This window comes from Marmota monax, unplaced genomic scaffold, assembly GCF_021218885.2.
Source record: "Marmota monax isolate L192 unplaced genomic scaffold, Marmota_monax_Labrador192_F-V1.1 WCK01_AAM20220418_F8-fsc00009, whole genome shotgun sequence".
Lineage (NCBI taxonomy): Eukaryota > Metazoa > Chordata > Mammalia > Rodentia > Sciuridae > Marmota > Marmota monax.
Window position 1 is genome coordinate 27,034,986 of NW_026694710.1, and position 23,828 is coordinate 27,058,813.

General features: G+C 44.5%; 1 protein-coding gene across 3 annotated transcripts in view; it reads right to left on the reverse strand.

The window, feature by feature from the left end:
- Positions 1-23,828, reverse strand: part of Htt (huntingtin) — a 141,065-nt gene that overhangs the window by 54,288 nt on the left and 62,949 nt on the right. For all 3 annotated transcript variants that reach the window (XM_046423853.2, XM_058572449.1, XM_046423854.2), the window contains exons 23-36: positions 21,874-21,994; positions 20,323-20,399; positions 18,752-18,903; positions 17,522-17,724; positions 16,220-16,346; positions 14,496-14,623; positions 12,617-12,727; positions 8,048-8,125; positions 7,366-7,589; positions 5,547-5,625; positions 5,251-5,412; positions 2,824-2,879; positions 1,858-2,006; positions 77-213 (exon numbers count right to left, since the gene is read on the reverse strand). In XM_046423853.2, the coding sequence (XP_046279809.1) occupies positions 77-213; positions 1,858-2,006; positions 2,824-2,879; positions 5,251-5,412; positions 5,547-5,625; positions 7,366-7,589; positions 8,048-8,125; positions 12,617-12,727; positions 14,496-14,623; positions 16,220-16,346; positions 17,522-17,724; positions 18,752-18,903; positions 20,323-20,399; positions 21,874-21,994 (1,804 nt within the window). The remainder of the gene's footprint in view (positions 1-76; positions 214-1,857; positions 2,007-2,823; positions 2,880-5,250; positions 5,413-5,546; positions 5,626-7,365; positions 7,590-8,047; positions 8,126-12,616; positions 12,728-14,495; positions 14,624-16,219; positions 16,347-17,521; positions 17,725-18,751; positions 18,904-20,322; positions 20,400-21,873; positions 21,995-23,828) is intronic.

Here is a 23,828-nt window from a genome sequence, read left to right on the forward strand (position 1 = left end):
GCTGGTAGGTCAACACATGCAGGACCCCACGGCACTTCCTTTCGTGTCCCCCACTCTCCCTGCACATTCCCCTTACCTGGTGGTACTGGATGAGTCTCAACAGCATTGACACCACCACCTCCTTCTGAGTTTCAAGCTCTTTCCCAGCATCAGCTTTATTTGTTCCTCTCAACACAAAGAGGTCGTGGACTATGGGTTGCAGAGCTGGGATGGCTGTGGGCACAGAAGAGCATGCTAATAAAGCCTCCGGAGAACACTGCATTTGGTAGACAGGTCTAAACACCTCCAAAACAGTTTTGAGATATAATTAAAACCCTAGCCCGTACTTAGTTTGTGATAGGAGATGAATTAAGCCCTGGTTTCATCAGTGAGTTGTGAAATTATTATTCTACCACTGAGGGAGACCAAGGCTCTTTCTCTGAACACTGACAGTTTTGTGAAAGCTTCTGAAAAGAAAGAAAAAAAAAAAGGGGGGGGGGTCCTTTAATATAACATCATTTCTGACAAAAGAGAGCTTAAATTGAAAAGTCATTTGGAAGCAGTGGCGTGCACCTGTTATGTCAGCTACTCAGGAGGCTGAGGCAGGAAGATTTCAAATGCGAAGCCAGCCTCAGTAATTCAGCAAGACCCTGTCTCAAAATAGAAAACACTAAAGCTCAGCAGCAGAGCACCCATGGTTCAACCTCCAGTACCAAAAAAATAAAAGAGCTTTCCCAACAACCAAACTAGTAATAGCCTTGGTCTCGTGTATAATCTAGTTGATTTGCCTACAAAGATAATTAATACTTTTCCTACAGAATCGTCACAGTATCAGATGATGAGATCTTCTATGTAAACTATCTCATTAGATAAAAATTTTGTTCCCTAGTTATCTTGGGCTGAAAAAGGAACCAAACTAAATTGATTATTCTATAGGAAAAAAATAAAGTAATTTATTGTAATTGGCACACAGTACACTCTTAGTGACATGCACGCGCACACACACACACACACACCCCAAAGACATGCACACATGGACACACTTACTGACTTCCTCCAGGGAAACAAGCATCCCTGTACAAAGTACAGGTTTAAGCTGCCTACTGACTCTGATTCTCTGCCCAAAGACCCTCCAAGTCCAAGAAACTAAGAAAATATTAGTTCCCTATATCTGACATTTGAATGTTCAACTAAACCCAGTGACCCAAATGCCATGCCTTTAATAATCTGTGTTTTGCTGAGACTTGAATTGAAACCTTTGAGAGGCCATGTCCCAGCCCTTTGGATTAATGTGGAGCCTGAGAAGGCAGCCCAGATCTGCCTCTCAGCACCGCTTGTCTGCACTCTCCTGCAGATGCTGCAGGGGGAGAATACTGGATGTGGTAACAGTATTTTGCATCTAGTGGTCTGCAAGCATCCTTAAATATATCCCATCAAAGGTCAAAAACCTACAGAGGGCTGCGGGTATGACTCAGTGATAAAGCACTTGCTTGCATGTGTGAGGCACTGGGTTCGATCCTCAGCACCACATTAAAAAACAAAAAAAAAGTATTGTGTCCAATTACAATTTTAAAAATATGTAAAAAAATTTTGTTTTATATGGATAAACAGGAGCATTTACATTCAGACTGTTTTATGATCTTACTATTTCTCATGTTTACCCAACAAGTATATTCTGGACTCCTAAGACTCAAGAATGTACCCGCTCCTCTGTGAGCACTTGTCACCTGCACACGCATGTACACACCGCCCACAAGCGCTCAAACACAGGGCCCATGCAGCAGAGCTGGCATTCACACAGCTCCAAGTGGTGGAAGAAGACTAACACTGTCGGGCATGTCACGACACTTGAAGACAGGGAAAGGTGTGGCCTGTTACCATGTGTCACAGCCTTCCTGCCACTGGCCATGATGCCATCACAGAGCTGAATGATTTTAGGAATTCCAATGATCTGTTTTGAATGATAGCGTTCGTAAGACAGTAACACCAGGAAGAAAAAGATGTTTGGAATAATTGCCTCTGATTCCCTGGAAACAAAAACATCCATTTAGACATTTCTTAGCAAAATTAAGATACATGATCAATATAAACAATACAAAATAACTCAAGATTCAGCCTTGAGAGACAAGGCACACACTGAGCTAAACAGCCTCTGCAACCTTGTTGATCCTTCCCATGCACAGAGAGCCTGATGGCCAGGAGGGTGAAGCAGGAGCAGGTAGAGGGCACCTGGCAGCGTGGATGACCTGGTTCTCCACCTGCCCCTTCACTCGTGAAGCACCTCAGACTTGAAGGAGGAAAAGTATTCTGCCCAAAACCATAGTCAAGGTATCACATCATAAGGACAAGACGTGGGGCTCCAGACCTCAGTGACTCTTGGAACACTCTCCTTCAACATTTTATTCAAAAGTCTACTTAAGAAGTGCTCCAGAAACTAAAGAGCTTTATTTTTCAGTGCTCATGCCCACAAACCTTAACAGGCATGGCAGGTGTGATACAGCCTAATGCCTGGAGCAGGAAAGCTGCAGCCACTGGAAGGAGCACGCGTCCTGACACGCAGTACGACTGCCCCAGAGACGCTGGTCTACGGTTAGAAAAGACGGGCTCCGTCAGTCAGAAATGAGCAATTGTCGCCATCAGCAAACCCTTGAAATGTGAAACGAAACCAATAGCATGTGTGACGACCAGGTGCAGAACTTCTAGCAGTCATGAGAAGGTCTGTCTTAAGTCTTAAGAGAAATGAAAACGCACTGCATGTTGCTCAGACAAAGCCCAGCAGGATGTCTAACAGCACTGCAGCCCACACAGCCAGGACAGGACTCTAAATGACAACATGCTCCTTACCTGAACTGGCCCACTTCAATGTACTCAAACTGCTTCAGGACAAATCCAATGAACACCTAAGGGCAGGAACACAAGCTTCACATCAATAACAGGATTAATATAGAAAACCATGTTATCTGTATAAATTCTGATGAGGCTGGAGCTGTGGCGCGGTGGTAGCGCACTTGCCTGGAATGTGTGAGCACCACATATAAATAAATTAAAAAAAAAAATAAAGGTCTATCAACAACTAAAAAAATTTTTTTGAACAAGTTTCCTGACAGCAGACAAACCTGTTCGTAACTGCAGAACATTTCCAGGAACCCCTTCAGAGACAAGCTCACTGAACGAGCCAAACCTCACTGGGAAAACAAATGATGAATTCTAGGAGATGCCAACTTTACCCTAAATCACATCAGAGGACTGTGTGCTCCAGTGAATGGCAAACCCAGCAAGCAAAAGGGGTTCCCTGTAATATAATGCCCCAAATCTTCCTCTTACCCGTGCTCAATGAAGTCTAGTGCCGAGCCCCAAGAGGGCAGCCCACCTGAAGAGCAGAGGTGGCGTGGGTGTCCCAGCTCTTCCGCCCTGACAGGAAGCTCCCACAGACAAGGCAGGACTCTCTGTCCTCAGAGCCCTGGACGGACACTCAGCAGCTGCTCAGGGAATCACTAAGAACTAGATTTCACAACCTTGTTCTTGTTCATGAAACTGTTCCTGTACTGAGACCTAAGTGCCGGAGCAAAGGCGCTATGTGACCAAAGCCAACAGAACAAATGGGAGTCCAGAGCTGGGGGGAGAGAAAGGCAGAACTCCACCAGGGGAGGGTGGCTGACAAAGAGCTCTACTGGCATGGGGCAGTGGCGGGAGCACAGGTGAAGCGCTAAGGCGACATCAGCGTACATGCAGAGCATGGTGCTGAGAATCTGTAGGCTGTCCCTTCTCAGTGTTTAGGTATCAGAGGAAGATTTTAGGGTGACAGAAGAGAGTGACAAAAATCACTCTATTTTGAAAAGAGGATCCATATAGAATGACTACAGAAAAAAATCTGACAAGGCCGCAAAGTCCTCTGCCCAACAAGTCTGTGAAGAGGGGAGTTGTTTACTTCTTGTCTACTGAAGATAGCCCCCAAAGAAGCCACAGTCCATAACTGCCACATGAGAACTAAGCTTCCACCTCTGCCCAGTCAGAAATGGGAAATCAGAAGGGAAGCATCAATGGCAGTCTTAGACATGCTCCGAGCAGAACACACCAAAGTGGTGCCCTGGCTTCCCTCCTCCCTGCCCTTTCGACACCTGCCGCCATCCCTACCTCCCCGGTCCCCACTTCTCCCCACACATCCTCAGTGTCAGAGGAAACTAAGTGAGGAAATGAATGAAGCTCCCCAAAGGGAATGTCTGGTGGGCCAATTTTCTCCAGGTAGCTTTCATCAAAGAAGAAGCATAAAAGCCATGCTCCAGCCTGACTCCTCTCATTAGAAACTAGCCTGGCCCAATTAGGCGTGTCCTCGCTTCTCCCAGGAGCAGATCCATAAGGTGAATGGAGCAGAGAACAAGATCTAAAGATACCTATGTCTAAAAGGAAATGGTGAACTACGATAATTCTACCTCAAAACATTTCCTGCCTCGCATAGGCAAGCAGGGCCCTACAACAACAAATCGTGATGACCTAAAGGTAATTAAACCTTAATGAAGGCACTGGCACGAGCCTTGCTTGGAAAGAGTCTGGATCATGCATCACCAAGAAACACAACTAGCCTGAGATTCATGCCCACAGAGCAGCTGCAGGCCACACAGCCCCCTTGGAGGATCCAGGCACAGGTCTCAGCTATTAGCCTGGGCAGATTATGTTCCTTTCTAAGGGGACAAGCCAACTTTTTATATTGCTTAAAACTGCAGACGATAATTGATAATTTACTTTTAAAAAGCCTCTGAAGGGCTGAGGTTGTGGCTCAGTGGTGGTACAGCAAGTGTGTGGCACCAGTTTCAATTCTCAGCACCACATAAAAATAAATAAAATAAAGGTATTATGTCCATCTACAACTAAAAAACTACACCTGCATTTAAAAAGAAAAGTCTCTGGATTTTGCAAAACTGCTCACCAAAACAATGAATCTTCATTATATCTTGTAACTGAAATTCAGGGCTATTTTGGACAGAAGGAGAGAAGGCAAATGGATGGGGAAACCTCTGGCAGATTTTTAAAGGCTAATCCTACTAGAGCTCAGTGTAGACTTGGGGCAGTTGGGGCTTGTTCCCATTCTTGCTTGGCCTACCAGGGCCCAGGCCTTCTGCCTCTGGATCCATGAAATAGTCAGGAGGCAGCAACTAGTGTTGGGGGTGGAATCAAACCTCACTTTTCCCTAAGACAGATAGATGCTAGCATCTTTCTAGGGTAACCTTTATTCAGGTAGATCTGTATAGAGGACAAGAGACAAAAGCCACAAACCTGATCCGAATCCAGAAGACAATAATTGACCCGGAGCTGAACCAGCTGTGCCAACAAATCCAAAACCTGCCTCTGTAATTGCACAGATGTCGTTGTGGTGTATTGCTTCAAAGCTTTAATAACAAGAGGCTCGAAGAGACGAATGTGGTTGTGAATGGCATTCTGTAAGAAAAGAAAATCCAGTGAGCTTCAGCCAGAACCTCTGGACGGTGAACCTGGGTGTTGTTTCTAGCACCAGAGCACCCTGTGTTCACGGGAGGGGTCCACGGCCTGTCACCAGCTATGGCACCATTTACCTTATCTGCTCGGTTCTTCGTGACGCTTGTGAGGTTTGTCTTCAATTGAGTGGACACTTTCTGGAGTACATCAAACCATCTGCCAAATGGGAGAAGAGGGAAGCAAGGAATGCACTTCACTAAAAACCAGTTTCAACTTGGCAAAATGCCAACATGTCATAGTGTGGAGAACCAAGTGGCCACTCCATGCAGCAACAGCAAGGGTTGCAGAGAGTGAGACTCAAGTCAGAGTCACAGCTGCCCGGCAGCCACGAGGTGCCACCTGAAGGCCTTCTGCTCCAGGAAACCCACACTCAGCCCAAACTCCAGGAGGACCTGAGAGAGGTGACCAGTGATTTAGAAGACAACACTTGACTTTCTTGGGAGGAATCTTTATAATATTTACACTGATTATATTATTTTCTTTTAAAGAAATATATCTGAAATTGAGACAGTAACAGTACCAGCCGCGGTGGTACACTGTAATCCCAGCTACTCAGAGGGCTGAGGCAGGAGGACCCCTTGAGCCTAGGAGGCCAGGACCAGCCTCAGCAATGCAGCAACCCTCCATCTCAAAAACAAAACAACAGCAACACGTGCACCTGGCCACATATTCACTCACTCACTTACATCCCACATGATTACATAAAGCACTTAAATAGAGTATTTTAGTCATGACTGTGTGATCACTACATTTATCAAATAAAAATTAAGGATTCTATTTTTGGTACTATTCAAGAGTAGCAACTCAAATACTGGCTGATAATTATGGTAACTTAAGAAATACCCGGGGCTGAGGATGTAGCTCTGTGGCAGAATGCATGCCTAGCATGTACAAGGGCCTGGGTCCAATCTGTAGCACAGCTTAAAAAAAAAGAAATACCTTCTGTATTCCAGGCATTGAAAAGACAAGGGTAAATTTAAGTGAAATAAGATTTTCAACCAGAAAGCTTACATTATGGTTTCAATATGAGGTGTCCCCCAAAAGCTCACATGTGAGATAATGCAAAAAGTTTAGAGGTGAAATGATCAGGTTATAAGAGTCTTAACCTAATCGGTGCATTAATCCCCTGATATGTACTGACTGTAGGCAGGTTCTGTGTGGCCGAAGGAGGCGGGTCACTTTTGGGGCTTTTATTTTGTCCAAGGTGAGGAGAGGTCCCTCTCTGCTTCATGGTAGTGATGTCCTGAGCTGTGTTCCTCTACCAGGATGTTCTGCCTCACGTCAGGCCCCAAAGAATGGAGTCAGCCATCTATGCACTGAGACCTCTGAAACTGGGAGCCCCCAAACGAACTTTTCCTCCTTTAAAATTGTTCTCAACAGGACTTTTGGTCACAGCAACAAAAAAAGCTAAAACAGTTTATAAAACACAAAAGTAACATATTTGAAACTTTTTTATGACCATTAAACACCTCGGAGTACCAACACCACTGAGCCATGCTAAATGGTCTCTCACTCAAACTGGCAAAGTGCTACCACACACATCACACTCGTGCAAAGGAAAACATCACATAACTTATGAGTCTAGAAAACAGAACAAGCTTTCTTGAGTGAAGGCAAGGTATGTCCCAATCTGGTCTGAGCACCACTGGAATGCAGAGCTGGTGCTTCCCAGACACCTGCTCAGGCTCCTGCTTCCCAGCCTTGGGCTAGGCCAGGCGCTGCTGTGCAGAGAAAGATGACTCATCTGTGCATCGACATACTTTCTAGACTTTTTGGAACACAGTGAACAGTGAGGAGACACTGGCTTACTTACTTTTATTTTTAAATGCCTATTCAAAAGTATTCATTGCTTATCTTTTGTGTTTCTACCAGTGACAGATTCCCACCAGGACTTACCCCGAGGTGTCATGCTCCTGCTCTGCCTGCACCATGTTCCTCAGGCTGGCGTCTGCCAAGGCCTGCGTGAAGTGGGTGTAGGGAGCCATGAAGCAGTAATGATACAAGCCTGGCCTCATGCTGGAGGAGCCAAGACGCTGTGCTCGGCCTTGAGATTTGCTGGGGTTAGAGGAGAAGCCATCAAATTGGGAAGCTAGGTTTGTTCCAAAGAGAGTCTTCAGCAGCTGGAGTGAAAAAAAACGAAGCACTGACACTTGACACAATCCAGAATGAGCAACACGTTAAAACTCTTCCTCGCAAGCAGCAAATCCAACAAAAACTCTGAAATTCAGTACCTTGGGAGACCACCGCCGAGCAGTGCTGCCGGCACCTAAGCATTGGGAATTCCCTGTGCTCCAAGACTGGGCATTCTGAACAGAAACCCACAGGGACAAGGGCAAGCGTAAGACAGCAAGGGATCCAGCACAGCTCAAAGTCCTCCATTCCCCACAGTGACTCACATCTTCCTAAGGAGGGAGGAGGATGCCCTCCTGGCCCACCATAAGCAAGCAAAAGAGTGACAGCTCAGACCACCCAGCCCTTCCTGCTGATCATGCCACCTGCACCAGCTTCTAAGGAAGAAGTAGTATTTGGTCACAGGGCCTGAAGGGCCACTGAGAAAGGCAGGAAATGACACTCTCACCTGCTGAACACAAACAGTCGCCATTGTGGGTTCTCGGCTAAAGCAGGACTTCAGGTATCCAAGGATCTCTTCCACACACTGGAAAGAGCAGGTAAAGAATAAGTGACTTGCAGACAGAAACCAAAGACACACACAGCTGCCATTTAAATTGTGTCAACACAAGAGGAAAATCAGTGGGAAGTTTTCAGTTTATCACCTTGAACAGTTAAAAGTCCTGAAATCTAAGTAGAAACATGAAAATCAATCTTTCACACACGTATATATCCATCCATTCATCTGTGTTCAATGAACAGACATGGAGTATCTGCTGTCCACTCTGCACCCAGGGTCGGAATTCAGAAGAGTGCAAAGGAGTTGAAGCCCTAAATCTGCAGAGCGCCTGGATGTATTTGGCTGAACATAGCACCTTGGAGCACACTGCTACGTGATTTACTACAAATAAGATCTCAAAGTATCTCATGGCAATTGGCCAAAATAACTAAAATGACTGATTATATATACTTTTTTTTTTTTTTTTTAAAGAAGGAACGGAGTGTTGTCATCTTTCTCACAAGCTACTCTACCATCAAAAATGAGGCCTAAGGTATTAATCCTCCTGAAGAATCAAGAGGGCGGAGGAGAATGACTCTAAGAACACCATGGATCCAGACTTGCAGTTCCAAAAAATAGCATGCTTCCTGGCTGCCCAATCAGCCTCGAGCCACAATTCCTGTCAGCTGCTGTCAATCAGCACCAAGCAGGCGGGAGTGCCTCTCTGCATTTATGAGACAGAACTTTCTGTATTAAGAAGCAACAGAGTGGGCTGGGGTTGCAGCTCAGCAGTAGAGCACTCATCTAGTACCTATGAGGCACTGGGTTTGATCCTCAGCACCACATAAAAATAAATAAACAAAATAAAGATATATATACATATTTTTTTTTAAAGAAGGAACAGAGTGCTGCTAGTATCTAATACACAAGTCAGGTATTTTCAGAAACTCTGATATGCTCATGTTCAAGGTTATACTTTCCAGGATTGAACCTGTTATATGCCCCTTTTTAATTTTCCTGCCTCATAGTGGATCTCATAAACACTAACAGAAAGAATTACAACCAGAGGCTTTTGGGTTGCAATTTGTCCTCAAGGACCTTCTTAGCAAATATGTATGGAATGATTAGTGGGCATAAGAAACTGAAGCAGGCACTGCAAACAGTGAAAATGGGTGCTGTTTCCGGCCTGGGAATTCCAGAGTGACAGGAACCAGCACCCTGTTGCAGACATTAACATCTAATGTAATACAGAGAGATATCCCCTTTCTGGCCAGAACAGGGTGAGAGGAAGTAGATTCATATTCCTACCTGAGACAAACAAGTTTGAAAAATAAAGTCCAGATCAAAGATTTAGAGCTGCAGTTTTCAAGACATGGACATCAGGCCGTGAGGGGCAGCAATGCTGAGACGAGGGGCAAACAAGGTGAGCCTGCAATTGCCCCAGATCATTGCCTTGAGAATTCCCAGGTCATCCACGAGGAAGATGGACAAAGCCAAGCCCAGAAAATCAAGACAAGGCAAAACCCAGAGTCCAAGGACACCCAAGTCCCCTATGACCCACAAGACAGAGTACTAGGAAGAGAGCAATACAGACAGATTCTGGAGGTCTGGGAGAGGTACCAAGGAATCCAGCGCTCAGCAGGGGAGCTCAGGGGCTGGAGGGCGACAGGAAGGACTCCAGCACTCGGTGCCTGTTTGTGAAGATACTACCCAAGTGCAGGTCCGAGAAAGAATCATCAGGAGTAGAGACAGTGTCAGGGCTCACAAAGGACCAGGAATGGTCACTCTTTTCACCTGCCTGATGGTAAAACCCATCCTTTATGGAGCACTCAGGAAGTCCTAGCCTCTCCTGGTAGAGGGGAATAATCAGTGCACAGATTAAGCACAGCTCCAAAACATCTGACCAATCCAGTTTGCACTGGATTGGAAACAGAGACAACCGTTTCCATGCTATGTAACTGAATCCCAGAACAAACCTCACAGGACTTATGGAAAAACAAAAAGACCCCACGCCAACAGTAAAATTCACAATATCGGGCAACTAGTCAAAGATCAGCAGGCGTGCAAAGGGCAGGAAAGGCCAGTCTATAATGGAAAGTACTCAATCAACCAAAACCAACCTATAACAAACAAGATTTGAGAATTAGCAAAGCACATTAAACTATTACAACTGTATTCAAAATGTTTAGTAGTCAAAAGAGAAATAGGGAGACACAAGTCAAACTTCTAGAGATAAAAAATCCACAAAGTTAACGATGAAACATACACTTAACAGGATTTAAAGCAAATTAAACATCATAGAAGAAAAGCTAGAAGAAATCAAAGGTACAATACTGAAAGGAGCATCAGTAAGCTAGGGACAACTTTAAGCAACCAGATGTGCAGGTAATTAGAATGTCATGGGGGGAGGGTAGTGGTCCAAAAACAATATTGGAAGAAATAATAGCCCCCAATTTTGCAAACTTAGAAAACTATAAAACCCAAATCCAAGAAGCTCAACAAACCCAGCCACAAAAAAACACAAGTTGTGCTGTTTCTTACATCAAGGCACATGACAATCAAACGCTTGGAAGTAGTATAGATTTTAAAGACAGTAAACAAGACATAGAGCAATATGGAGTTACATGAGAAAACGGGCATTACATATAATGCAAAGCACCCACCACACATTAAATTTCAATCATGTATAAAGAGGAGGACAGAATAAACAAGGTCAAGATGAAAGAAAAATAAAAGTTACTTGTCAATGACATGGAATTACTATTACTTTTTTCATTCCCAGTGTTGGTATTTAGAAAAACAAAAAGAAACAACCCTGTGTTTACTCTAAAATCTCTCTTTGCCTTCTAATAACAAGCCAAGTTCACAGAAATCTGAAGCCTCACTCAGGGGTCTGCCACCCTGAGCGCCGCCTGCCCTCAGGCAGTCAGCGCAGGCCCAGGCACACACAGCGGAAGCTCCAGCTGCCTCTCCCTCAGCAGTCACAACCTAGGCTGCCATTGCATATCTCAAGCTGACCAGGTGCCTCAAGAGTATGGTATCTTTGCAACTAACCCAGGATTATAGTGCAGCAGGAATGGATTTCAAACCCTGACCAGATCACACATCAGTGAAAAGGAAACCTCACAACAGTGAGGCCCATCGCCAAGAACCACCTTCAGAGGCTCCTTCCCCACCTACCTCACTAGAAAGCCTAGGGAGGGAAACTGTAGCCTTGCAGAATGGACCTCCAAGTACAAACACCTAGGAGAAGCTGTAACTGGAGATAATAGAGGCTTCTGTGGAACAGCAAGGAAGATAAATGTACAAAAACAGGAAAGTAGAGGTGAGCAAAACTACCTTCATATGAAAGACACGGGGAGGAGGAAAAGATGCTGAATTCTCCAGTTCTTCTTGTCCCAAACACAATGATTTTCAGAACAGAAGTTTCTATATACACCTTTACCACACATGCAGAACAGTAGCCCTGACTTTAGGAATATAAAGATCAACTCATGTCGCTCTTAATTAAAATGTGAACTGATAATTATTTACCTTTGAATCTTGGGATAATGCAGCATTTCATGAATTCACTATGACGTTTCTATGGACGATTGCTACATACAAAGAAGCAGATCCAGAGAAGTTCAAAAACTACAGACTCTGGGTCCATGACTCAAGTATTCACCACAGAACCCCTATAACTTTCCCACATGCTTAAGCATTTTCATTATAAATTGGTGGTATGGAGGGAGGGGGATTATTGCACTTGAAACCAAAGAACATGAACACTGGGTACATAGTGAAGGCCTGAGATCCCAGCGATTTGGGGGGCTAAAGCAGAAGGATCCCAATTTCAAGGACAACCTCAGCAACTTAGTGAGACCCATTCTCAAAATAAAAATGAAAAGGGCTGGGGATGTGGTCAAGGGTTAAGTGCCCCTGGGTTCAATCCCCAGAATGAAAATGAGAACAAACAAACAAAACAAAACAAAACCAACCCAAAGAACACGTGTCCCCCAGCTCTGCTTCTTCCTAAGGTACAGAAAACCAGTCACACACTATCTTGAGTCTATTCTTGCCCTTTTCCACCTGGCCAAATAAGAAAGGATTTTTTTTTTTTTTAATTTTTAAGTTGTTGATAGACCTTTACTTTTTTTTTAAACTTATATGTGGTGCTGAGAATAGAACCCAGTGCCTCACACATGCTAGGCAAGTGTGCTACCGCTGAGCCCCAGCCCCAGCCCCAGCCCCAGAAAATAAAGGATTTTATCAGCACGTTTTTAAGCCAAATTTTCTAGAATAAACTGGGTCTGAACCATTATACAGCACCAAACTAACATGCTGAAAACAAACATAAATCCTCCGCACATCCTATCTGGGACAGCAGAGGGATCAGGAGCCTGACATGAGGATGTGGAGTTAGGGAGAGGTCCTTCCACACTGCTGCTGCTTCCTAGACATGCCTGGAGTACTGGACCTCTTCCTGAGAAGCCCCAGCCCACGGGCACACACCAGGAGTATCAGCCACAGCTCAAGGAGAAAAAAGGAGACACAGACCTTCCCAATGTCCTGCAGTGTCGCCAGCTCTAGAATCTGAGAAAGAACATCCAGGGCTGAGCGCAGAAACCCCCCAAACTTCTCAGTGCTGTTCTGAAGATCCAAGGTGACCTTGGTAAGGCAGAAGGAGAGAGCACAGGGTTACTGGCATGGCTGCAATCTGATTATCTGTAACAGTGACACAAATGCCCTCTGCATGAGATGTTCCTGGCATGCAGTTCTTCACACACTCCCAATCAAGGATACCTAGGTGCTTACTGCTTTTGGCACTGGGCAAAAACCTTGGTAGGAAACTACTCTTTCAAATAGCTACATAAACACTGTTATTCTCCCAGTTATGCTGACACTACTGAAAGCAACAATTCCTGACCTTATGTCGTAAAGAGAAAAAAAAACTGTTAAATGCCCCTCATAACTAGTATCTGATATATACGTATCAAGAAATATGGGGCTGGGGATGTGGCTCAAGTGGTAGCGCGCCCGCCTGGCATGCGTGCGGCCCGGGTTCGATCCTCAGCACCACATACAAACAAAGATGTTGTGTCCACCGAAAAATAAATAAATAAATATCAAAAAAAAAAAAAAAAAAAGAAATATAAAGTACAAAAGACCTATGCCATATTCATTGGGATCCCTGGCAGAAACCATTTCAAATATAGTTATTCAGTTCAGCTACCACAAAATATTAAATCAGTGTTGGAGTAAATTAAGTTTCTAAAAGATTGTGCTTAATTAAATTACACAGTAATTTCCTTATTTTATAGACTCAGAGGAGGGGTCACGACCAAAAACATAATGTATAAAAAAACAAGGGTGTGAGGGGGACTGACACTAGCAAAAACATAACAGAAGAGAATGTGCCCAGTGATATTAAAACTAACCACCCAAGATGGGCAAAGGCAGAGAAAGGAGGCAGGAGACAGACTCAGAGTGAAAACAGAGTGGATCTACCTTCTGTGCTTGCTGGGATAGCCTGAGTGGCTTTCAACAAGCCAGGGAAAGGAAGGGACATCTAGCAATGAGACCACTGAGGACAAGAGGAATGGGGTGATGTCACATGAGGATAAGAGCTCAGGGAGGAAAGTCCCCTCTAATTGGCACAGCGATGCTTCCTCTCCAGAAGTGGAAAGGGGAAAGGGAAGGGCCTAGGAACCTGGAGGGAGCAAGCCCTCAAGTGGACCTAGCTAGCCTCTAAGCAGAACAAGGCTAAAGGTGGCAGCCCCAGGAGTTCAGAGGAACAGCAGTCTTGTGGAAACACAGGAATCAAGGAAAGGAACCAGGGCTGAGAAAGAGGGGGGGTGGGGTGGGGGCACGACAGGCAAGCTATGCAGAACAGGGGAGAAGGTGCCTTGAGCTGCAGGAGGAGCCAAGGAGAGGAGAGTTGGTGACGTCTCCTAGCTGTATGCATGGCCTACTGACCATCTGAAACACCTGGGTTTTGCTCAACACAAACCAGGTGCTTTTCTTCTGTTTGGAGCTCTGCTTCACATTAGGCAGACAGCACAATGCTGCACTTTCAAGTGAGCCTCACAGAGGGACAGGGCACAGGAAGCCTGCATAGGGATCCCTCTACACTCTGTCAGGGCCACTTGCCCTGTAACCCGGCTGTGTGTCCTCAGGACCCCACTGTGCCGAGCCTATGCTGTGAGTACACCTGCATGCTGAGTCCAGGAATCCTCCTGGTATATCTGAATGTGTGGGGAGGTCTAGAAAAGCCCAGGTGCAACAGCCTCAAACCAGGAAAGATCATTTTGCTAATGTGAAATCACAAAATATTTATAAAGCTACCAAGCTATCATAAATCACAATACGAACGTGAACAGTCACCAGAAACACGCACAGGTGCATGCATATTTGAGCAAGCAACAGAGGCCCACACCTTGTAGTTGGCATGTGTAGCTTTCAGGACGTCGTGCAATTTGAGGTACGAAGGGAGATGGTAGAAACTCCCCAAGGAGGAGGATTTACTTGCTGTGACAGGCCCTGAGGTGTCGGATTGTCGTGAGGCTAAAATAACATAAAATAAACATTCAGACCAAAAGGAAAATACCAACTGACAATAAAGACTTTTAAATGTATTCTAGTAGAAACACTCTCAAAACTTTCCTTGAACTTTTTGGTTAATAAGATATAAGGAGAAACTGACTAGTACACAGAAGCAGAACTTGAGACCTAAAAAAAAACAACATAAAATAATAATAGGAGCGATACTGATGTTATGCTGCTGCTGCTGCTGCTGCCTGCTTTGTAAGGCATGGGTCTGCCAGCTGCACGGCTGCTGCCAATCCAGGGCCCTCCCACCTATAAGGCTCCTTGGAGAACACAGGGCTAACCCCAGGCAACTCAGTCATCAGCCCCTTATGCAATCAAACAGGCTGACATGTTTTGAAAACTATAAAGAGCACAAACATTATCATTAAACTAATGCTTAATGTTAAAGGGTCAAGCGCCATATACAACTGTCTCTACTACAGTTTTAAGGACTTCTGACGTGGAGTGCTTGATTCATATAATTCATCAGCAAGATGACTACATGCTGATAGTTGTGTACATGTGCAGTCCGAAGCTTTTAAAAAGGTCTATCTTTCTGGTGTACTTGAGTCAATCCTTAGAAAAGAGCATCTTTTTGTGTGCATATACAAATATGTAACAACAAATCTCACCATTATGTACAACTATAATGCACAATTAAAAATATGGAACAAAAAAGACAGAAGGCCAAAAAAAAAGGGGGGACATCTTTTTAGAAGCCTTAGTATGTTGGTCAAAGGATATAAATTTCATTTTAGATAGAGGAATAAGTTCAAGAGACCTACTACTGAACAATACAGGTACTACAGTTAGTAACAATGCTATTGTGTACCCGAAAATGCTCCAAAAAACAAGGTAAGCACATAAAGTAATAAATGCACATGTGAATCAACCACTCCTGTGTGTATGTGCGTATCACGAGACCACTCCGGAACACAGAGGCGGTGGGGGAAGCATGTGGCTGGAGCTGGGTGCAGAAACAACAGATACCTCCTGCTCTGCCCTCCCTTATCCCTGACAAAGTCCCCAGTAAGAGCAGCGAGGGCAGTTGGAATTCAGTACGTATAGTCACATCAAACTTCCAGGGCTTCTGTTCTGACATTGCCTCATCTGTAGAAGTCCCTCTAACACCTGTGAATTTTTTGTGTTCCTCCAACTCAGATGACTTTTTCCCCACTGCCTCTCTTAAGTGCTTCCAAACTCGAACGTTCCATTTCTGGCTTCAGAATTCCTGCTATAGCAGAATCAGTCTCCCCATCCCTATTCTCAGCCGTTCACGCTATCTCCCTCACTGAAAACCAGGAGTCCTCATCTGCAGAGCACCCCTTTCCTTCAAAGAGAGGGCAGAAGGGAGGACACACAGGAGAGCAGGCCCTGTGCCCTGGCCAGCTGCCTGCAGGTGTAGTGAATGTGCTTCAGCAAGATGCTTAGAGACCCTTAAGACCAAAGGTGGTCTGCAGACATTCAGTAACTGGTGTGTACAAAGTGCCAAGCTGGGCTCGACTCCGAAGGCAGCATGAGCTCACGCGCTGCACAACACACAGCAGCCCATTCTCCCCCGCAGCTTCCTACCTGCACTGGACTCACTGCTTTTCTTGGGACTCAGCGGAGCAGATGCTTGTTCTCCTGGTTCCTTCTCCTTTCCCTTTCGTCGAATGGGACTTAGAGAAGGGGGATTTGTTAGAGAAGGCAAGGCTGCCTAAAGTAGAAAACAAAAACAAGACACAAGTGGCAAATACAGAAAATCGAAGACTACAATATGTGGTTTTACTGTGTGTTGAAAAGCACTAACCCATGCAATTCACTGTGCTCTCTGAACCCATTTTTACAGAGCCTAGCCACTGTACGTACCCTGTCCCACACCACAACCATAGCAGGTACAGCCCAGAACGTCCTCACAGGTGCATGGCAAATGGGCTGGAGATGGACAGGTCCCTCAGGGAGTCAGGAGGGCCTGAGGCTGTTAGAGCCCCCAGGCCCATCCCCTCCAAAAGAAGGAAATGGGGGCACTCTGTGACTGTGTCAGGAACAGGCATAAAGCACTGTCCAAGGGGACTTGTTGCCACAGTGGGAATGTTCCATGTCTGGATCAGCCAGGATATTATCCACTTAACCACGTGTGACTCTCAAGCCCTCAGAATGTGTCTCGTGTGACTTAGGGGCTGAGTTTCCAGCTTGTTAAATTTTTATTAAGCTCAAAGATGTCTGTGAGCAGAGGGGAAGAGTTGTGACAGCTCCGGTGCGTGTCCAGGGAGAGCACATGTGCAGCAGCCCTAGGAAAGAAACTTAAAGGTGGACAACAAACACTGGACCACAGTTTTAGGGAGGGATGGAGGAAATCTGAAGCCACTAGGGAGCAGACTAGAGAGAAGGCTTAGATGGGGAAGGGGGTCTCTGGAGTCCACAGAGGGGAGAAGAGACAGGGCTAGGGAAGTGCCCTAGAGATTTAAAGACATGACCCTGGCAGGAAGAATGTTCCAGAGGGTGGTGAAAAAAATCAGAACAGAAAGGGTTAAAGAACGGATGGCTGAAGAGGGGGCAGAGTCCAGACACACAGGACCAAAGAAGAAGAGCTTGTGAGGATAGGAGACAGAGCTATAGACAGGCAAGCATGAAGCTATATGAGAGGCTTAAGGATGAAAAGAATCAAGACACACCAAGAGCCTAGGCAGGGGCAGGCTTTTCCACGGGACCACAGGAGCTGATGGGGAGGAGCAGAGCCCTTGTTCTGATGCTGAATGTACTGGCAGGATGGGACCAATTTTGTTTACTTAGAGCAAAAGAGAATAAGGAGCAGACTTCTAAAGAAAGGTGGCCCAGAGACCCATAGCCACGAGAACTGGAGTACACCAGCCGTCCTGAGGAAGAAGTTACCTTGATTGCTGGCCCAGGAGCCACATCATCCAACACATGGGCACAGATATTGATCACCTTCAGCAGGTGAGAGAAAAGATGCTCCACCATGGGCACCAGGGTCCGGTCCCCCAGAGCAGGCCAGACTTCCTCCTGTCTGATGGCTGCTGGGTTGGCTTCTTCTTCGGAGGTCCATGAACTTCTCAGAGATTTGGGGGCGCTGGCTGTGACACAGGTGCACATGTTACTTCTAACCTCCACGATAAGAGAAAATTGCTTGGGGGACATATGTCATTAGACCCAGCTATGCTGAGACTCTGCTGGACTTCTGCACCTGATGTTCAATGGACTCCTCAAATTCAACATGCAAGTGACATGCCCCCCAAAATCTACATTTCCAATTTCCACATCCTCACAACAAAGGTTCAGTTAGAGACCAAGGCCTTGTGATTCTGCCTCCTTCACCCTTTCAGTCTCCCCCTCCAATTCCAAAGACATGATCTATTTGGACTGTCTCTGGCCTGAAGTTCAACATCCACCTTGTAACTGAGTTCCCCGCCTCTTCCTGCAGCACTTACTCAGCCAGTGGAACAGCCTTCCTAACCCAAGACCTGGACTCTTAGTCCCTTTCATGAAACCAGTCAATGGCTTCCCAAAGCCAAGAGAACAACCCCTCCCCAATCCAGTTTTAGTGGACTCTGCCCTCCTCACTGGCCACATTTTCCTCTCTCATTTCCTCACATGACCATCTACAGTGACTTATCTTCCCCCCAATGTCACATCTCCATGCCTCTGCATGTGCCAGACCCCATCTGGTGTGCCCTTTCCTGCCAGTCCATAAATCTGCACAAAGAAGCTACTTACAGCCACTCGGTGCTGCCCCTGGCTTGTGTGTATAAATCCTTTCCAGTCTAACCAACTTGAGAATGGCACCCATACACTGTACCTTCTTATGGCCCTCAGGCTTACAACAGTGCCTGGTACTGGTACCCACTAAAATGAAACTCAAGATGAGTTTACCACAGCCAGCCAAGGGGCTGGACTGGGAAAAGGATACCTTAAAATACCCAGCACAGAATGGCTGCTTATAAACACATTCATACAGCAACACCTAAAGTTGTGACAAGATATGCCTGTCAATGATTCACGAGATTTTTTTTCTTCCCTTATGTGTTTTCCACCAGTGGCACTCCTCATAAGGAAATCAGAAGCTACAGTCCCTGAGTATCTCTTCCAATTTGGAATCAGTACCTGCAAGCAAGTTTCCGGCCAAAACCAAAGCATCTTGATGGGCTGAGAGATCCAGGGGGAACCAAGCTGAGGAGAGCAGGGTAAGCATCATGGTGGCCATCCCCACAGTGCAGCTCCTCCTGGACTCCTCAGAGGCACTCAGTGGGGGCACCCTGCAAGCAAGACACAGACAAGGCCAAATAAGGGCATCGGCTCAGGCAAGAGCCTCGCACTCCAGGAGGAAGGCACTTCACAACACGCTAAACCAGCTCAGAAAGTCACTTCAGGTTTTTTTCAGCATTTGAATTAGCACATCGTACTCCTATGCCAAAGGTGCTCGGGAGTCAAGTCTAGTGCTGCACTTCTGATCAGAAACCGTAGCTGCTCAGTCACTAGTTCCCTTCTTCCCATGAAAGTCGAGTCATCACAAGAATGTGACCCACTTAAAGCAAATGTTAGCTGGCCATATGTGACAGACAAGAAGTCTGCATCACTTCCAAAGTGACAGGAGTCCCCACGGTCTCTCTCAGTCCTAGGAACACATGGAGCCCACTCCCTAGTGCAGCAGGAGACCCAGCACTACTGCGCACTTGCTGGCAGGCCATATATGGAGGGAAAGGACTTTTAAATGAAAGTTGTTAAGGTAAGCACCACAGTTCCAAAGTATACCTCACAGCTCATCACAACTTCATGCACTACCTGTGAGGGTTGGGGGGTACCAGGGCTTGAATCCAGGGCGCTTTACGACTGAGCTACACCCAGCCACTTTATTTTGAGATAGGGTCTCATAACTTGCGATCAACATGGCCTCAAATTTGCCATCCCCCTGCCTCAGTCTCCTGAGTTGTTAGGATTATAGGCATGCATCATTGTACCCAGCCTTGATTTTTATTGCACAGAGTAATTTGGGGAAGAATCAAACCAATTAAAAAAGGCTTGTCAGCTGTTTAGTTTCTTAGCTATTTTTTTAATATATATATATATATTTTTAGTTGTAGATGGACATAGTACCTTTATTTATTTTTATTTGGTGCTGAGGATCAAACCCAGTGCTTCATATGTGCAAGGTGCACACTCTACCACTGAGCCATAACCCTAGCCCCTTCTTAGCTATTTTTAAGAATAAAACAGATATTTGCAAATTTGCATTTGTTTTTGCACTGAAAATTTACTGTTAAACTATCCACACTACTATCACTTTTTCTTTTATCCCAAGTTTTAGTCCTTTTCTTTTTTGGTGCTGGATATTGAACCCAGGGTCTCATGCATACTAAGAAGATAACTGAATATATTCTGGGAAGTGGAGAGTCTCTTGCCTAAATATGAAAATTCCCTTAAATGAACCCAGAAATCACACTCTTGAATGCCTAGGATGCCTAAGAACATTTGGCATTCATTAGAATGACCACTAGTTCAGTATTTTCCAACAGCTCCTCTCACTAGTTTTCACAATAGGGCAAAAACAAGTATTCCCTCAGGTACATTTCAAAAAAGCCAACTTAACAAAAACATTAAGAGAAAGAAAAAAAGTATTCCAGTAACTACAGCTGTAGCGTGTAGTTGGAATAACTATATACAGAGGGAATACGTACCCACAATGCCACCCTGAACTCCAGATGCAAGCTGGATAGGCCGTTGAAAGAAGACTCAAAGCTTCACAGCAGCCAAACTACAGAAGATAGGAGTGAGAATGTTACACCCAACCACCTAGAGGGCTTGCCCTGCATAAAGATTACCAACCACTGGGAGAACACTGAGTCTGCGATAACCATCAGGCTGTTTATGGGGCAGGAGGCGGGGGTGCAAATTCAGACTCTAAAAAGACATACAGCTAGACCACTAAAATAAGAGTCTTACTACGGGCAGACCATTTCCCAGGAAAGGGGGGCCAGAGGTGGTCAACGCAGGCCTGGAGCTGCAGGGGAAGGTTGATTTCAGTTGACTTCAATTGAAGCCAGTTGACTTCAGTCAATCTCTCCCACCAGACTGCAGAAATCAGCATGAGGGTTTTGCATCCCAAGCCTAGAACAGTGCTTGCTACACAGAGGCCACAACAAAATATATCAAGTGTATGATCCCTTTAACACATCTAGGTTTCAAAAGCAATTATTTACTTAGCAAGACAGAGGAATCCATTGTCTGAGCTTTCTGTAATATCCAAGTATTTTTTATCACATAAACAAAAAGGCCTACTAATCAGAAAATTAACATTACGTTTGTATAAGTGTTCTTTTTTTAATAAGTGTTTTTAATGTTTATTTTATTTATTTATTTTTATGTGGTGCTGAAACTCGAACCCAGTACCTCATGTATGCTAGGCAAGCACTCTACTGCTGAGCCACAGCCCAAGCCCCAAATTGTTCTTTTTTATTATAAAAGTCATACTTGCTCATATTAGAAAATTTGGGACTCCTTGAAAAACCTAAAGAAGAAAGTAAAAATCACCCACAGACTGAAAACCTCATCTTGGCAACTTTTGCTAGTCACTTTCTGAGTACGTGAGAAGTATATATTCATGAGTAGTATTTTTCTTACCTCTAACCCAACCAAACATACCCACACACACAGTTTTGTAGTCTATCTTTCTCACTCAACATTATAATCCAGATTTTTATCTCTACACACTGTTAAAATTTCTCCAAAGCATAATGTTAAGAATTAAATCATAATAAAAAATTTGATCATTCCTGGATTTTTGGATATTAGAGATCTTTTTCAATTTCAGCATCATAAAAAAGATATAGTTAATTATACAAAATGTCTGTGTTGGCATTTCTGATTTTTTCCCCTTACTATATATAATCATTAAGTTAATTTTATTGGAGATATGATAACCTTCTAATACATTATCACATTATCAATTCAGATTCTAGTGATTTTTTTATTTCATTTTTGTGTCTTCCTAAATTAGCTGATTATTATTATTTTTTTTTAAACTGAGCATGTATTACTTCAACAATCAGAAATAAAGAGCTCTTCACCATTCCTGTTGGAACAAGCCAAGATTCCAATGACAAAGCACAGTCCCTAAGAAGGCTCCATAGATGCTGAAGGTCTGACCCAGAGCCTCACCACTATGACCACAACTGATCACAAGACACGCTGGAAATAATTCCTTAGACCCATCTGAGAAAGAGACTCACTGTGAGCGCCCGTGTGGTTGAGGTGATGAGCTCGTGAGACACTGCAGCAATCACTCTCGAGAGGTTTCCTTCCAGAGTGACGTCTGTTATGTTTGGCAATAAGCTATAGCCTCTATAGAGTCTATAAAGAAAAAAAGAGAGATTTGAGATTCATCATTAAAGCATATGGTATTTTTCAAGGTCAAATGTCACTTAAAACCTTTAAGATCAGATACCAAAGCTGAAAGTAAAGCTCAGGTGGTAGAGCACATTCCTAGCATGTGCAAGGACATGGGTTCAGTCCCTAACACTATGAGAAATAAATGAAAATACAGTCTGGAAGAAGACAAAACTTTAAAAGACTCAACTTTAAAGTTAAGGAAAGACTAGAAATAAATCTGGTCATATATGGAACGAAAGGCTGAGCACCCGTCCGTACCCTCCAGGCACCTTTAGCGGTACCAGGGCTTGTGCTCCTCACACCTCACCTACCATCCAGCATCCCTCCAGCTGGAGGTACCCAAAGCAACCCTGAACCCAACATGGAAGAGATCCCCTTCTGCACTACTGGGCCCCTCAGGCACTGTCTCCATGTTCCATCCGTGCCATCTGTCCATTTCTGCCCTGCAAACTCTGCTTTCCCAATGGTTTAAATGAAGCCCACACAGGAATCACAAAAGATTCACTTTCATGTCCCTCACAACCTTTTCCACACAACATTCAACAAGGAAACTGGAGAATCAGAGATTCTAACAGAGCAGGCGGTTGGGTGTGCTGGTAACCTGTCTGCCACACAGACACAGATGAGCACAGCTGGGTGCCCAGAGGAGAGCTCCTGTCTGCAACTGCATGACTTTTCAAAGCAGTAGCTGGCGACCATTTTACTGCCATGTTAGAGCCATCTCTGTTGCCCTCTTGTATTCTTGTTCTGAAATAGCATTTAAAAAAGGCCTTTACTCAGAATTTTACTCAGCAATAAAGGAGAATAAAATCATGGCATTTGCAGGTAAATGGATGGCGCTGGAGAAGATAATGCTAAGTGAAGTTAGCCAATCCCTAAAAAACAAATACCGACTGTTTTCTCTGATATAAGGAGGCTGACTCATAGTGGGGTAGGGAGGGGGAACATGGGAGGAATAGATGAACTCTAGATAGGGCAGAGGGGTGGGAGGGAAAGGGAGGGAGCAGGGGATTAGCAAGGACGGTGGAATGTGATGGACATCATTATCCAAAGTACATGTATGAAGACACAATTCGTCAACCTACTTTATATACAAACAGAGATATAAAATTGTGGTATATATGCGTAATAAGAATTGTAATGCAAAAAAAAGTACATGTATAAAGACATGAATTGGTGTGAACATACTTTATATACAAAGATATGAAAAATTGTGCTCTATATGGGTAATAAGAATTGTAATGTATTCCGCTGTCGTGTATTTAAAAAAAATCAATTAAACAAAAAATAAATAAATAAAAATAGCCATTTACTCTAAGATTGCCAAATTCTTCAAAATCAAAGTCTCACACTGCTTCCATTTGTCTTCAAGGAATATTTACACTGAGTCTTTTCAGAGACAGGAAAACACCTGCTCTGAGGTTAAAAAAGGACACTCTCTAAAAAGGAGACAGAAGACAGCCCAGAAACAAGCTCTGTGTTTGTTTTTTTAAGTGGTCTTTACACAAGAAAATACATTTATTTGGGAGGAATGACTTCAGATTTTGCTGAGTTCCACTAAGTGATCATTTTAACTAAGAAATCACTTGGTCACCTTAAAAAAAAAAAAAAAAAAACTCCAACAAAAAGGAGAGCATCATATAAAATCAACATTCAAAATAACACTTAAAAGACAGCTTAAAGGCACAGCACAATCACTTCTGCAGTCTTCGGAAGATACCTGCACCATTGTCAACATGCTCCTGCAGTGCTCACCTAGAAGGTGGGAGGGAGTCTATGTGGCTGGTGGACACGG